Source organism: Calonectris borealis, chromosome 1 (assembly GCF_964195595.1).
Source record: "Calonectris borealis chromosome 1, bCalBor7.hap1.2, whole genome shotgun sequence".
Taxonomy (NCBI): domain Eukaryota; kingdom Metazoa; phylum Chordata; class Aves; order Procellariiformes; family Procellariidae; genus Calonectris; species Calonectris borealis.
The window spans coordinates 34,833,380-34,850,329 of NC_134312.1; the positions used below are offsets into that span (position 1 = coordinate 34,833,380).

A 16,950-nucleotide genomic window follows, 5' to 3' on the forward strand; every position below is an offset into this window, starting at 1 on the left:
ACATCCTAGAATCAAATAATTTTATTACCACTAAAAATATTATTTTCTTTTTAGTTTCACTCTCCAGCTTTGAAAGGGCGTAGCCCAGAGGGAGAAGCACTGGGGCACGTAGTGAGGTTTGAGTTCAGTTCACATCACTGCCAAAGATCTCCTTTGTGGCTTGCAGCAAGTCACGGCACGTGGGACTGTCTTATCTGCTGCAACACGGAGATCACAGTACTGCCCTGCCTTGTGGGAAGATAAATCAGCAGTTTATTGTGATACGATGACATGCAACAGCTAGCGATACCTGCAATCATCCCGTCGCGCTCTTTCTCCTTCCTCTGCCTTTTCTACCAGGTAGTTATTAGGCTGTCAGTCGTTCCCCGCATGGGTGGCTGCAGAGGGCTTTGTGGCTGATGTCCTTTCGCTTGCTGGGTAACGCCATGTGTGCGCAGACCGCAGCGTCCGGCGCGGGCAGCGAGTTGAAGGTTGCGGAGGCAAGAGGTTGCTGCGCGTCCTTCCGCGCGGCTGAGGGTGCGCCTGCGCGCCGGGCTCCGCTCGGGGGGTGACCTGTGCGTAGCTGGATCCGTTGGGCGAGGGGGACTTCTCACGGAGTGGTTTGAGAATGTGGTGGAGAATTCGGGGCTGATTGTTATGAGTAAAGTTATCGCCAGTTTGTTTGTGGCGAGGTGGCAATATGTTCTTAAATTACCTCGACTTCAAAACTATCTTGGGTTGGTCTTCACATGGTTGTATCACAATTTGCTGTTCTCACAACATTGTTGCCATTTGCGTCTTGACTTCTCCCCGTCTGTGGTAAGATAACCAGAGAGTAATCTGAGCCAATACCTTTAAAAAGACAGGATAAGCTGATGACTTTTTACCGTAAATGAAAAGGAATGCAATATTAGAATAGCAAAAAATCTCATAAAGATGTATTCATGGTAAGGTCTATTGTCCGCTCTTATGTTGGGTGGCTTTTGGACAGCTGTTTTAAGGTAGGCTTTGAATACCTTTTAGGTGGATTTGCTGCAAACCGTGTTTTGAGAGGATTTGCTGGTTTTGTTGTTTGGGGTTTTTAAAGCCGCTTGTCCACAGGTAACTTGCTGTCCTGGCTACGAGTAAACTTTTCCGATACCCAAATGGCTGCTTGTTCCTTATCTCTGGGCAGGGCTCTCTGTGTTGATATTGTTTAGGATGGAATTACGCGGTGAATCATAAAGTATGAAACACGTCCTCCGGGATGGGAGGTTGTACCCTCATCCCAGTTCTGCTGCTGGCCTGGGAGGGCTCCTCGCTGGCTGCCCCCGGGAAGGTTAGCTGGAGCTCAGTCGCTTTGCCAGTCTGGCTGAAGGGAGCGGTAAGGGGGGGAAGAAGGGCCAGTACTTCTTGCTTTTTCCTTTGGAATAAGATCTTAGAAACAGGGAGCCTGCACCATTACAAAAGTTAATTTGATTACATCGTTCCATTAGGTGTCATTGGCATAATGAAGAAATGAGGTGGGTGCTGTGCTGGGTGGGTCTCCCTGCACTACTCAGACGGAGGTAACCTTCACAGCCCGAGAGCTGTCGCTGCTCTGAGCACCGCAGTGTGCCGGTGGGGCTGTCCTGCCTGCGTCACCTGGGGCCGGAGGGGTTTAGAAGGGTCGCAACTTCAAATCTTCCTCTGTCATAAGCCTCTGTGAAGTCTTGGCCAACTGACCTACGGCTAACCCCAAGGTAAAACCCACAGTGCATCGAAGATTTAATCTTCTTGCCACAACCCACGTAACACAAGCTGCCTACGCTGCGTGGTTGTGTGTGTTTTGTATTTCCCCCAATACCAAGTGTCGCCGTATGTTTATTAGTACTCTTTAAATTCAAATAGTTGTTGAATTCCCCTCTAGGAACTGCCCTGGGACACCAGGCTGGAGCTCAGGGCTTGACGCAAGGCCATGGAAGTCCATCGCCTTGTGCCCTCTTTGGCTTGATGATGTGGCTGCAGAGCTGCCCTGTGTCAGCGAGGGGGAGGTGGGGGTTGAATCCCCCGGTGAGGAGGGTCTCCCACACCCCGAGTTGGTTATTCACTCCCTCGTGTTTCGGGGATGCTGAGGTTACGTAGCAGAGCCACGTGCTTTGCACAGGGAGCAGCAGCTCCCTCCTGTACTGGCATTAGTCAAAGACAATCAAATCAGAGGCGGATCTTGTGCCTCCAAGATATGTCATCATCATATTTACAGGGGGAATATCTTAGAATTTATCAGTCTGATGGAGTCATTTAACTACCGGGTACCATACAGTGGTAAATGACGACGACTGAGCAAGCTGAGTGTGTGACAGCCTTTTCTCCTAGAGGCTCTCTATGAGGGGTTTCCTTTTGGGTGCGTCACGCCTGCAGGCAAGGCCGGGGGTCCCTGGTCCTCCTGCTGCCCGCGGGAGGAGGAGCTCCGCTCTCCTCTTGGCTTTGGGCAGAGCGAGCCAGTGGCCGAGCTTTGGCCATTAGCCCTCCTGATAAACGTCTGCACTGCAAATACCTGCACATGGGCTGTCCCTCTGTAACTCGTGGAGAGAAAAAAAGGCAGCAACGTTCCTGTCTCGTGTTAGAGGAGCCTCCACCCACCACGTGTAAGCTACCTTCCAGGCCCCAAGAGCCCTGAATTTCTGTAAAAGGCTCTGGAATTTATAGGTAAACCCTGACTTCCAAGAGTTGTTATTTTCTTTAATCCTGCCTGCTATTGCACCGAACCATCTAGGAATCCCTGGCTATTTTTGATTGATGCTTGTCATAAAAAAATTGAGTGGTTCAGCAGGTTTAATTTCTGCAACACTTTAGGACTAATTATATGATAACCTGCTGCCAAAATTCCTTGGGTTTGGCTCCCGCAGTAATTTTTCTCTGTGTTGGATTCCACTCTGGGTTTGATTGTTTGCTGTGGCTAATGAGCATCTACTGCATTGCTATAATCCCCTGTGTTTATTGCACAAACAGTCTGTGAAAATGAAGAGGAGGTTGAAAGCTTACTGTTGGTGTGTCAGTCTCTGGGAGTTGTGACTGAGTAATATTGGAAAAGTACGAGTCAAGTTTAAGTCAAGTTCCATATCCCAGCCTGTGCCTGCTCACAGATTCATCTCCTTTTATGCAAGTAGTTAATTGTGCTTTTATTTCTTTTTTTTGAATCTCTAGGTTAGTGATTTTTAAAAAAATATTCATAGATGCTCCATTCATTATTTTGAAAGCTGCTGCATCTAATAAATACTCTTTATTAGCCAATTTCAGTAATGTACTTTATTGTTCTTACTTGTCTGTACTTTTTTATGAACTATTGATTAATGTAAATATTGCAATACTTAATAATAATGAAAATTGTTGCCAGAGTAGTTTCATCGCTGTGATTCAAAAGGTGTAAGTTCCCCTTTGGAATCAAGGTACTTGTTTTACGCACCGATGTGTTACGATGCCCAAGATGCTCCTGGGGAACAACCAGACCTTTTGTTGGCAGCAGACTCCAGCGCAGCGATCTCTGCAGCAACACTGAGTAACTACTTGCAGAAAGGCTTTACCTGCGTAAACCAAACTGCAATGGCACTCGCTCAGCAAAAATTACAAGTCCTGACTAATGAGCTACTTCTGCCCCGCTGTTTGTCCCCACATGCCTCTCCGCACGTTCTGGGCCTGCTCACGCTCAGAAATGGTTCTGTCCCGGTGGTGCCCACACTCCTCAGATCCAAAACGAGATGTGCTTGCTCCCACCATTTGCTTGATGCAGTAATCGCCCTTTGAGGAGACCAGGCAGATGGTTCTCCTGACACGCAAGTGATTTGATTTTAAATGCATGAAGCTCCTCACCTGCTCAAGCGTGAGTGCATGTAGCTGCAGGACACAGACCAAGATCTTCGTGTATGCAAACCCCAACTTCTGTGACGCCTGTGTGCAGCTTGCAGCAAACTGCAGGTGAAGGCCGAGGAGGGAGCAGTGGACATAGCTTAAGTCAACCTGATGTAGTGAAAAGCCCTTTGCAACAATAGGTGAAGTGGTGGGTTTTGCTGTTAGGATGCCCGAGAAGGTCCATGGCCCCACGCAGGCATGTGGAAGTAAGACTGGCTTACAACTTTTAGGCAACGAATTTTTAATTAATTAACTGCAGTCAGTTGGTTTAAATTACTTTCCTCTTCAAGACTATCTTTTCTTGGAAATAACGTCCTTCAGCATGTCTTCCCTCAGCCTCTGATGCAGTGATCTTAACTGTATCTCCATCTACCTGAGGTAACTTCATACTCATGAGTGACAAAACCCTTCCTGGAGTAATGCACCAGCCCAGCTTCACTGGACGATTACAGCTGCAGGACATGTCTCCGAGTGCTCCTCTTCCTTCTGAAGACTTGGCCTCAAGGAACTGACACCTCTAAGCCTCCCTCTCCCCAGGGAACACCCTCACCATGCCACTTGAATCTTGACCTTAATTTCCACCCTTGCTCCTCGAAGCGGTGTGCTCTTTCCTCAGACCACGTGCCCGTCTGTTAGGGCAGCTATAGGAAACGCAGAACCAAGACACCTCCTGAGCAGTATCACGGCAAGACTATCCTTTCCCACTCTGGATGGTACCACCCAGCCAAACCAACCCAAATCTAACAAACCTTCTTTGCAGGCAGCCAGCCACCTTGACAGGCAGCAGGCTCTCGCACAGCTTGCGCCTGCGTTACCTATGGAGGCGCCTCATGGAAGTACATGGGCTTAATCTTAGAAAGTAAAGCGATGCCTGCAATATAGCTCCCAAGGAAGGTAGGCTATCATGTGCTGACCTCCCCATGGGCTATTTCAGTCCCCTGTTTTGGTGGGTACTCCTAGCGTGTAGGACACGGCCTAGCTGGTTTGAGTCCTGCCCTTGTTTGGTCCACGCAGCAGGTTGTAACACACGCCCAGCCCCACGACCTTCTGCAAGACCCGGTACCCAGAGTCCCCACTGCAGCACTCGCAGTACACGGACACTTTGCCACACGCATTTGTTTTTCTTCAGCTTGCAGCACCTGCAGACAGAGCAGGCAGGGCGAGGACAGACTAACTGAAAACAACCAGATGCAAAGGAGGGAGAGCCCAGCAACATAGAGCAAGGTTAAATGCGCGTATGTACAGAAGTAATAGTACGTACATTGCGTCCTGAATTAAACTATCTGAGCCAGAAATTTAAGACCAAACACTTACAGTTTAGTGAAAAGAATTTATTAGAAACTGTTAAGCACTACACAAAACTAGTTTTTAGAGTATTTTTTCAGTAGACAGCACTCCAGCCTTATGCTACAAACACCATATTGTGGACTTTGGACAGCCACTGTGCTCCTAAGATACATCTTTAGGATGAGACATTCAAGCAGCATGCACAGTGAGACAGTGGAAGGAGTGCAAGGAAAACCCTTTTGATTTGCATAAGTTCACAGAAGGTATAGAGTTTCGCAGTTGTTTTCCTCCGAATGAATTACCGATACCTAGAGGCATCAACGGGGCTCAGCGTCCCCATCACTTTGCCGTCAGTGCTAGTGCATGTTGGGACTTTCAGTACAAGGAGTTTCAATAAATAGAAATGCAGCTTTCATACCATTTTAATAAAAACATGACTACAAGGTTAAAGTACATGCCTTCTTGGGCAGTCGCACCAACAGAGACCTTACTGCTTTTTGGGAAAAAGAGGAGAGTCTACATATTAAGGCAATGCATTTTTTTTAATTCAACATAGAAAATGAACTGCATATTTTCTGATAAGTTCTGAAGTATTTAATCGTAAAAAATAAAGTTACCGATCACGTGCTACTCTATCCGATATTCTTCATTACGTTTAGAAATACAGTGGAGCATCGCTATAGTCACTGCCCAAACAACGTGGCAGCAAGTGACAGCTTATCTTCCAGCCAGGAGCTGCAAAACAAGAAATTAATGACCCCTCCCCCCTTTAAATCCTCCATTGTTCTTTCCCACCCGATTTCCACCTCTCCTCTAAAATGGAAAAAAAATCCCACAAAACATTTATCTGGCTCCTGAAAGGAGCTTTATAGCAAGGCTCAACTGTATAGACTAAAAAGATACAAAAAGTCATTAAAATCCAAAAATTCAGAGAAGGAAAATGTAATAAAAATAAGTACGCATGGCGTGATAAACCAGGATAGACATAGCAATTTGCTACAACATTTTTTAAAAAGTGCTAACCGATTTTAGCTTAAAATAGTTCAAGAGATCATACAAATTGCTACCACAGTGTAAAACTGAGTATTTTGAAAAATCTAAAACCTGGCTTGACTGTAGAAAATGTATTATATCTGTTTCTAATTTACATAGTATTTTTATTTAGGCACTCAAAAATAAATATAGACAGTCAAATGCTTCATTAAGTCTGCAGAAAGTTATAGTTAAAACCAAGTGATCAACTGTTGTGACATCACATTTTTTTTTACACATATATATCTCTCTACATAATCACGTGTGTGTACAGGGGTGTATATCCCTTATTTCATCCTCAGGCTGCTGCAGAAGTTACTTACAGGGTAAGACTGTTTTCTGCTAAGAACAGTTAATTTGGGAACTACTGGCTATGAAGAGCTAATTTCTCAGAAAACTCGACGGATACTTTCTGTCAAAATGGTTTATATTCATGCTTTTGGGCCAGAAGAGCTCGGGCTGGACCAGAAGCCAGGCTGAGCCAACACCAAAGGTTACCACACGGCAGGACTGGAGGGGGAGTGCTGAAATTTTAATAGCGCTGTCTGAGAGTAAGGGAACAGATATTTCTATCTCAGAGTAAGGCTCCTTCTCCACTCAAATCCAGAAGGATTCCAAGCTGTTCCTTCCATAAGGAGTCCGTAGCGATGATAGTGTTTGAGCAACTCTCCCTGCTGCTACCTCAGTAAAATTGGTTTTAGCATTCCCCCAGAACATTCCATGACCCCTCCTCTGCTTTGAAAATGCTTGCGGTACCCGTACTAACCTCTCTACATAAAAGTGCTCAGGGAAGTAGAAAAGCTGTTGCACGTGACTTCAGATTGCGCAGATTCAATGATGCCAGTCTGGTGACCCATGCTACAGTCCCTAGTTAACAAAGAAAAGTATTACACAGCTAAGATTGGCACAACTGGTGGTCTCTGATCAACCGGGAGCCTACTAACAAATCCCAGCCTTCTTGATTTTACTTGAAGAAGAAACTGGTTTATGTTTCTGAACATCCAGCTCTAGCACACTAATTCCCTGCTAGCTAAGGGCAGGGTTAGACATGAACTGAGGTTGTCAAGTGTGTGGTGATTGAGGGCTTTCAGCACATAAAAATTATTCAAGTTCATCCCACTATCTTGAAACAAATTGAAAAACGTCACAAACAAAACGAAGCAGCATAATTTTTATTTGGTGTTACAACAGATGTGCAGCACCCATGCTTTTGGGCACTGCGTTTTACTGTTTATGATTTTTCTTTTTAAAATCTAAACAGTTCTTCTGTTCAGACAACTCCATGTGCTTTTTTTATATACACATTGTGACCCCTGCATTCAGCCTGTCCAGTTAACGCTAGAAATATTTGTCAAGGCAATACATTATTTTATCTTTGCTATAATTAGGGAGAAATCAAAAGAAAAATTTAATCTGACCGATTACATGTACTGTACATACCTGTTCCAAAACCAATGTACTCAGACAGAAGTTTCTAATTTAATGCACTCTGTTATTCAAGTCAAAATGCTGTACATCTAAGTATCCACACAATCGTACATTCCTAATGATTCTTCTTTACACCTTTATTTTTTTTTAGACATCTGTTTTTAAAAAGGAATAAAGAAGTTGCCCTGTAGATCTATATTTCTTTAGAACAAAACATTATATACTACATTGAAAAATAATTTTATCAAAACCAGATTCAAATCACTGTCATGTACAATTTTCAGTTAACGGTTCATGTTGAAATTGCACTTTGCAGATAGAATAAAATTAAAAACTGAAAACATGTTCTATTTCCTTTCACAGGAGACTGCCTCTTCGGGATTTTTCTTCCGTGAATGTTTGTATTTGTCTACATACGCTTTCACTAGATTTGCCACTTTTGCAGAATTAACTTCTCCGCTCTTGCTATGACAAACCTACAACAGTTTTAAAAGAAAAAAACGTTTGAAACATTTCTGTTGATTTGCCACTGTCCCACATTATTTATTTATTTTCCCAACACCCCAGGTTTCTCCATCTCAGGCAGAACAACTTTGGAAACTCCTAGTACTTCCCAATTGCTTCCTAAATACTTCTGAATTCCCATTCAACTCTTTCACACAATAAATGAGTTCTTTTTTGAGGAGCTGAGAAAGCGCTTGTGGATGGAGAAAGACAAAGGTATTTTTGCCTTTCCTATTCCCTCTCCCAGCAACTACCAGCTGTTCCCACAAGATTAAGAAATCCACCCCAAACCCCACCTCAGTTAAAATGTATGCATTTCAGATTACTAGATCAACTTACTTTATCTACAGCTTTCCGCACAATTTCTTTATATTCTTCCTTAGTGATGTCTTTATTTTGGTAGAAGGGCTTAATAGCTAGTTTAACCTCTTGTGCCGCTTTTTCTTGAATTAACAATTTCTGATGAAAAAACAAACTTGAGTGTTATTTTTCACTCCCTGCTTATGTATCTTTTTATCAATCACAAATTAAAACTTTACTGGAAAAAAGTTACTACAGAAGACTAGAAAACCATGCTCCCCTCACTCACATTTCAGCTCTCATGAGAGCTGCCTGTGTTTTACTAAGAACAGAATGTTGTTGCACAGCAATTAAAGTAATATTCATAATAGTGCTGCTTTAAAGGCGGCTACATTAAAAAGAGTCAGCTTGCTAGTTTATGTCCTACAGCCGCTACAAAAGTATCACATACACAACGATATCAAGTATCTTACACAGAAGGGGTATTGTCATAGTTTGTTATTTTTTAATGCATAAAAATGTATATATATATATATTAAAAAAAAAAAAACAACTGGTATATATAAATATACTCTGAACTTTGAACTTGCCTGGTCCTTCTTCGAGCTATCTGCACTGGCTTCCACTGTTACACTTGCTTTGTTTTCTCCCAATTTTACAGCTGCATTAGAGCTCTTGATGTGACTTGACGATGTTGCATTACCCGAACTTGGTCCCTGAACTGTTCCCACATTTCCCAGGACTGTCGTTGGAGCTGGCAAGACTGGAGCACTCATGTTATTACTTACATGAGCAGCATTTGGAATACCCTGTTTTAAAAAGTTATCAGTAGTTAATTCGTTATCCTTCAGTATGACAATGTGCCTTTCTAGAAGTCTCAGCAGCTATAGAAAGAGCATGAATACTACACGCTTTGGTTCATTAGCTAATTTCCACACTGTCCATTATTATGGAAGGTATGCGCATTATATCAGATCTACTCAAAGGAAAAAAAAATAAAGCTTGAGAAGTAAGGCATCCTCCATGTCACCACCGTGGTTGTTAAATTCTGGCTCTGATCCCAGTGATAAAGCAAACAAAGTACCCTGCAAACAGGCTCGGAAGGTGCTGGAAGGAGGAAGGAAGGAAAGAGGAAGGAAGCCTATGGCTGCAGAACCTCTCTACTTGCCACAGGAGAGTACAGGAAGCCCTGCTTTGTAAATCAGATTAACATTTTTAAAAAAAATCAGCACCTAAATGTACATACAAAACGTTACCTTAAACCACACTTGCATTCCTGCATCATAACAATGCTGCTTTGAAAACATTTATTTTCGTATTTGTTATCAGCTTGAACTTGCAAATGAATTTCAAATGTAAACGCACTTACAAGTCTACTTGAGGCTAGAGGTGAAACACTGGTTGAATCACCAGGATCTGTTCTTCACGAAAAGCCATTTTCTGTACATTTCCAAAAACATCACCAAATGATACCATGGGCACTGTTGATAATTTCTCAGTTCCAAAGTAAGTAGCTCTCAGAACTCAGATAGAGGTCACTTTTAGCAAAAGCCAAGAACGCATCCTCCCAACATGTTTCTGGCAGGCTACCCTAAATGCTAATTTTTCCAGATAATCACCATTACTTTTTTCACATCTGCATTTATCCAGATAGAAAATAATGAAACAGGAATTTGAGCTCCTTGGAACGGACACAGATATTGAGCCGTTATAATCAGCACGCTAACACTCGACAGTGCGCTCTCTTCATCTTCAAGAGGTGGAGTCCTGCAGTATTCAGCAATTTGTATTGTGGTACCACCAAGGACTTGTTCAATGAAAGCTCAAAGAAAGAGCAGCAGCAGCTCCCAAGAGCATTCAGGTTCATGGACACTATTCCACGAAAGCAGGTAAGAGCAACAAATCTAACAGGGGCTTTACTAACAAATAACTGTATTTTGGAGTAATACACAATCTTTATAGAAAAGTATTTATTGCTGCACTAGATACCACACTTCACAGAAGTTTGTAGCCCGTGTTCTTACTTTTTACATTTTGAGAGGTTAAACCTACTGAATTTCCAATTGTGAAAATATTTCAATTACAGACAGCAGGCATTAATCAAATTAACAAGCAATCTACCAGCATTTAAGTTCCAATAGTACCTTGCTGTTTTACCTTGCAGAGTATTAAAGTATTTCATATGGCCTGTAACTCCTCTCAATATTTCCCACAGTACTTAACTCCTTTTGTACTAAGTCAATGAATATGAACGAACAGCAGTTGAAAGTGAAAAGAATGTAGGTCATTTATCAGTTTGCTTCAAATCTTTAGAGATGATGCATGAAAACAGAGGGTTAGAAATCATTTTTCTAGAACACCACTTTTTCAGCCTAGAAAGCAGAGGAATGCATTTTAGGTTAGAGCAGGGAGCCTGCAACAAAAGAAAAGCACAAACCTCAGTCAAACCCTGAAGAGCCCTTTTTTACATCACAGATGCAGTGTAACATCTCCTCGCGGGGCCATGCATTCTCCTGGAAGTTGTTCATATTCCTTTCCCTGATATAAAAGCTCTTAATATAAACAGCTGGCTACAGGAGGAGCCCATATACACAAAGGTTGTTTTAAGATATCTTGAAATGCACAAAAAGATGGTCTGACCTGCCCCAAGCACAACTTGAAACTAGAGAAATTAAGTGGGAGTTAGGTCTCTAACAGGGCATGCAAAAACAGGAGAATCAGACAAGAAGTGGGAAGTAAAACATACCAAAGAAAGCTTGCAAATTATCAACAAAAAGGCTCAAAAGATTAACAGAATAGAAAATGCATGTGTGTGGTGAAGCTGCTGAGATAGTGACAGCTGGAAAATGGAAGTGTGCAACAAACGGGTGCCATGCAGTACTTGATAATTTTCCTCTGCTGATACACCCCATGGGAGGAGAACTGCAACAAAGAGGTTTAGGTCACTTCCTACACACCGCTGAAAGGGGATTCAAGCATTTCCTAAAGCTTAAAAATTAGGTTTTGAAGGGGAAAACTTAGTTTTGGAAACAGGTCACTTCTAAGAAAAAAAAGGTAATGGACAATGGTTGATGAAATTTTTCAGTGTTCCATTACCCACTGGAACACCTCGTTACCACAAAGACCCAGTTATGGTGTTATGTATTATTATTTAAAAGCAATAGCCCCAAAACAACCCATATCCTCATGGATACTTCCACTTTAAATTTGGTGTGGGGTGGAAGAAGACAGGCAAGAGAGAAAGAAACTGCAAGTATAAATTTATCAAGACTATGGTATTCAATATAAGAAACCCTTAACTGATACTACTTCAATACTGCCCTTCCCATGGCTTCTGATAAAGCATACCTGCAATTGTTTTCCGTCTTGCTGTGAAGCAATGTAGTTGACTTGTTGAGATGGTGGGGGTGGAGGTGGAGGCGGAGGTAATCCCTGAGACAAATTTGTGGGAGCAGCTACCTGTATGAGAGGCACTCCGGTAGGGAGATGCATGGGCATTGGAGGGTGGATGTTGAAAGGATTTCGTTGCATATTCATCATGGGAGGATGGACGCCCACTGGATACGGAAAGATATTCATAGGTTGGTGCTGTGCATTCACTTGTGGCATTACATTCATTTGTTGCTGCATCATATTTATTGGTAACTGAGAACCATCACTTTGCTGGTTGCCTTGGTCTTTGAGGTTTGGATCTATCAAAAGAAAAAACAGTATATGAAGTAGAAAATCCATACTTTATAAAGCAAAAGTGGAGCCAGGTGTCTAAACTCTTTATGAAGTATGGAGTATCAAAAAGCTTTCTATAATCTGAGTATTTTAAAGATATTGCATTACATTATTACACAGCACTCATCACCAGACACATCATGGAGCCAAATACTAGTTTCTGAGTTTAAAAAGTTCAGGTGACTATGGAAGCCTACATTTTGAATTTCTATTTTCTCTACTTGTTCCCATAGCACAGCTAATAGATTATTTCATCCCAGTGAAACAGTAATTCTCCCCCAAAAAGCAGGAAGACAATACAACTTATCCAGCTTCTGCAATTGCAGAAGGTTAGTCATACGTTTTCACATATGCAATGCTCTGCTCCCCTTTGCCTGATTCACACACACTCACTGTAGCCATTTCTGGTAACTATAGAAATACTCTGTTTTTTTCTCATTGAATAATAAATCATCCTCAAACAATTTCCAAGATGTTCATATTCAGAAAGAGTTGTTCAAAAACCCTGTAATGGTACAACGGTAAAGTCTAGAAGTAAAAATAACTTCTTGGGGTGGCACTTCTTTAAAAAATTACTTTACTATCTCACTCTATCTTCAACAGAAGCCAAAAAGTTAAAGTCTAGATACAAGCAGCAAACCTTCCAAAAGGCAAGAAATTAGTTCTGAAAAACAGTTAACGGGTTATAATTCAGATGTCCTTCCCTTAGGATCCCTTCCCTGAGGAACCCTGTCACCTAATTTACAAGGATTGGGATTTAAACCCTTATGCTTCACCCCAAATCACTTTTTTTTTTAAAGATCACGGGATAACAAAATCACTGAGGTTAGAGGGGACCTATTGAGACCATCTAATCCAACTCCCCTTCTCAAGCAAGGTCAGTCCAGGACCATATCATGATGCCAACCTAGCCTGGTTTATCCAGTTTTAAGAGATCACTGTACTATTCTCAGCTGAATTCACGTTCCAAAAGCTAACATAACAGTGTGATTGTTCCTGAACTGTGGGAAATAAAGTCTACGAATCACACAATACTTTCAATTAAAGGTTTGATAAATTTTGCCTGCAGCAAAGAAGGCAGACCAAAGGTTGACAAAGTTGCCTCAAAACTAAGAAGCCACTGATGCAGTTGTCTCTGAAAAGAGGGAGAAAACTGCTGGCATGTAGGATGAAAACGGGTAAAAATGAAAGACAAAACAGAGAGACAATAGGAAAGTGCAAGTGTGGTTACCTTCAGAACTGGATTTTACAGTTTTTAAGTACAATTCACATCTATCTTTTACTTCAGAGCATTATTAATCTGTGGATGACTTCTTAGATATTCAGAATCAATCTCATCCACAGTTAACTCACTTTCTACAAAAAGTTTATTTCTGTCAGGGCAGTTACCTTTTAGATATAAAATACTCAAAAATATTAGACTTCTATTGAGGCTTTAGAGGAATTCTAATGCTGAAGTACAGTAAAAGTACCGTTTTTGTATTTATAAATCTCCCTAGATTTTTTAAACATATAGAGAGAGGAAAATGCTTATTTAGAAGCAAGACAAGCATCAACATAATGATTTGTCATCTCTAGGAATCTACTGTGTGGGTCTGTGCAGGCAAATGCAAATCTCCTTGAAAAAAATTACCCTTTTTAAAAGGTGTGCATGAAGAAGATACAATTTCTCCTCAACGAAATCGATTTACTTAAGTAGCATTCTTCAGATGCGTAGTCCTTAAATTATGTCTAACGTTAACTTTAAGCAAAACCAAAAAGCCAGCAAAACGCCATCAAAACACAAGAAATCCCCAGACTCCACACCTACGAACCTCCATATTGCAAAAAGACTATAGATTCACCCTGAATTATTTCGAAGAACTAATCAACTCGAGATAGGTCAATGTGACTAGGATTTTACTCAGCCACTGCAGCTCTGACTAAGCTTTTATGTTTCAAAACTATGAATACCTTGTTCAGGTGTCTCCTCTTCTTGTCTCATTCCCCATCCAGACTGTGGGCTTGATGAATTGCGTCCTCTTCTTGAATAATAATTCTGCACATCAGCAGGTAAAGTCTTTCTTACAGCCCAGCTGGATGCAGATGTCCACCCAGATCTGTCAGCAGGCGTATCGAAAGAATAATCTTGTTCATTCTTACGCTTGTATGGCTGATGTTCTGGGAACCTTGACGTTTCATTCCCAGAACCATTGGAGTTCCCTGAGAGAGGTTTTCTATTTTGCCAGTGATTTTCACTCTGGTCTCCATACATGAAACCACCTCTTCCACGCCCACCTCGGCCACGCTGACCTCTCCCTCGATTTGGAATCCAACCTGAACCAAAGTTTTTATTCCAAGAGTGTCCTGAATTATCATGCCTGCCGTCTTCCCAATGTGGTTTATCTCTCTCTCTGTTCCTAACTTCAGGAACGGAGTTTATCCTTTCCATTACCCAATCCGGACAATCATTCCTCCGCTTGTCTGAAGAACATTGATTGTCATTGGTTTTTTCTGTATTGTCCTCTTTTTTAAGACTTTCATTCTGTTTCTCTTGATCACTTCTTCTGTATCGATCATTTCCTCTGGGACTCCTCCAGCTGTCATTTGCCCACCTCTCTTTCCATCGAGGTGAATGACTGTCCCTCTCATTTCTAGAGAACGAAGTACCCTTATTTCTTGTCCTAGATCGTGACCGTGACCTAGACCGTGACCTAGATCGTGACCGTGACCTAGACCACCTCCTATTTCTTCTTTCTCTGTCACGATCTCTTCTTAGACTATCTCTATCACTGCTTCGAGATCTAGATTTTTGCCTCGGAGACGAATCCTTCGTTCTTGACCGAGAAGATGATCTCCTGCTTTCCCTGACAGTTTCCCTTTTGGGAGACCGAGATGGTGTTTTTTTCTCATCTTTGAGTGTGTCTCTCTTTGGAGAACGAGATAAAGATCTCCTTCCCTCCCTCACAGTTTCCTTCTTGGGTGATCGTGAGCTCCTGTCTCTGGTCATCTCCCTTTTAGGGGATGGTGATTGAGATTTCCTGCCCTCTCTCCTAGAAGGAGACCAAGTTGTTGACGGAGAGTGAAACCTAGACCTTCTAGTTCGAGTCTTTTTATCTTTTTTGAGTTCTGACTGGCACTCTCTTTCTTGAGGAATAGTTTCACTTTTTTCATCAGAAAGTCCTGAAACTGATGTACAGTTTCCTGCATCACACTGTAAGTTCAATTCTCCTTGCTCTGTACTTTCAACTGGTGGTAACTGCTCAATCTGAGGTTCATTCTGGTCACTGCAAAATGAGTCACAATCCATTGGTATCATTTCATTGTTATCTTCACCAAAATGTTTATGTTCAGCATTCACCTGGGATGACTCTGAAGTTCTACCCTCTTCACTGTCTGGTATGGCGTTCTCTTTTAAGGATTGTTCTGACGTACTGTCCATAGAAATATTGTGTATTAATGTATCTGGTTCTTCATCTTGAACAGTTTTTAAGTTTTCAATATTTGTACTTGCAGTGTCTACTACTGTTTTTTCTTCAGCCTCAGAATCATCTATTTCTACGGCTTCTGGATGCTCAGGCAATTCGCTTCTGGGGCTTTCTAATGGCTGATCTTTTCCCAAAGGTTCTGGATATTCCAACAATTCATTTTCTGGACTAGCTACGGTTTGATCTATTTTTGTCAAAGTTTCTACGTTCTCCATCAATTGATTTTGAGGACTACACAATGTCTGATCTACTTTTTCAAAAGTTGCAAGGTCACATACTTCATCTCCGGGACTAGCTACTGTTTCCATTTGTTCAAGAGTATTTTCACAGACGTCCTGATTCTCAAGATCTGTATTTTTTTCAGCAACACCTTTTACTTCAGGTTCCTGACTTTCGCCTCCTAAAGTTAGTACTGGAGGCTCTCGGACAGAAAAACTTACATCCGCATTGCCTGAAGTATCTTCATCTTTGTCACATTCTCCTGTAGCTCCCTCAATTTCTGCATGTTCAGTACAGCTTTCCAATCCATTCGCAGATTCTGTTTCTGCATTATTTTTCTGTGGAAGGTTTGCATTATTGCTTTCATTATCTGACTGCTGGTCTTTATCTGATGTTAGAACTGCTTCAGACTCAGCAATGTCATCATCTTCCGCTGAATCACTGGGCAATTTTTCAGAACGTGCAGAACTTCTCAGTCTCTTTTTAACCACGGGTGTTTGTTGTTTAACTATTCTTTTAGACTTCCGTTTTGGAGGAGCCTTCTCTGATTCTGAAGGAGATCTATTCAGAGATGGATTATTGCCATCAGGGGCACCACACGCAGAACTGCTTGACCGAGGTGAGCTCCGAGATTGACCCAAAGTCTCATTTTTGCTGTTTCGTGCAGACCTTCTTCTAGGAGTAGTATTAACTGATTTCCTTCTAGTTCCTCTAGTGCCAGATGAACCAGAAGCTTGCTTTTTTTCTTCTCCTTCTTGGGTACATGCAACAGCATATCCTTTGCCTAATGATTCTAATAAAAGCAGAATACATTAAAGTTTGATAATAACCATTTATCCAAACACGGTTAAGAACATAAAATGACCTTCTCCGGTTTAACACATATCCTCAAATAATACAATGTAAGATTTACTATGAAATGCTGGCATAGCTTAAGTAGATAAATTTAAATTTTTTTTTTGAGCGCAGACAACTTCTTTAAAGAACAGAATCAAGCTAACAATGTGACATCTAAACACACATTTTAGAAGCAGTGCTGGCATAGCTACATGAACAGTAAAGGCATTCACAATGAAACTGCTATTGATACTGCTGTTCAAAGACAGTTAGCATTTAAGCTCTTAGAGAAGTAACAAATTAA

The 16,950-nt window shown here is 41.7% G+C and overlaps 1 protein-coding gene across 10 annotated transcripts in view; it reads right to left on the reverse strand.

The window, feature by feature from the left end:
• Window positions 1-5,156: 5,156 nt before the first annotated feature.
• The window catches only part of SCAF11 (SR-related CTD associated factor 11), a 51,892-nt gene continuing 40,098 nt past the window's right edge, over window positions 5,157-16,950 (reverse strand). For 8 of the 10 annotated variants that reach the window (XM_075148280.1, XM_075148262.1, XM_075148252.1 and 5 more), the window contains 5 exons: window positions 14,077-16,602; window positions 11,746-12,089; window positions 8,988-9,206; window positions 8,437-8,556; window positions 5,157-8,069 (listed from right to left, as the gene is read on the reverse strand). In XM_075148280.1, coding sequence (XP_075004381.1) covers window positions 7,941-8,069; window positions 8,437-8,556; window positions 8,988-9,206; window positions 11,746-12,089; window positions 14,077-16,602 — 3,338 coding nt within the window. In that variant the 3' untranslated portion in view covers window positions 5,157-7,940. Of the gene's footprint in view, window positions 8,070-8,436; window positions 8,557-8,987; window positions 9,207-9,226; window positions 10,811-10,834; window positions 10,936-11,745; window positions 12,090-14,076; window positions 16,603-16,950 lie in introns of those variants that run through there. The other 2 variants (XM_075148307.1, XM_075148297.1) reach the window with 2 other exon arrangements.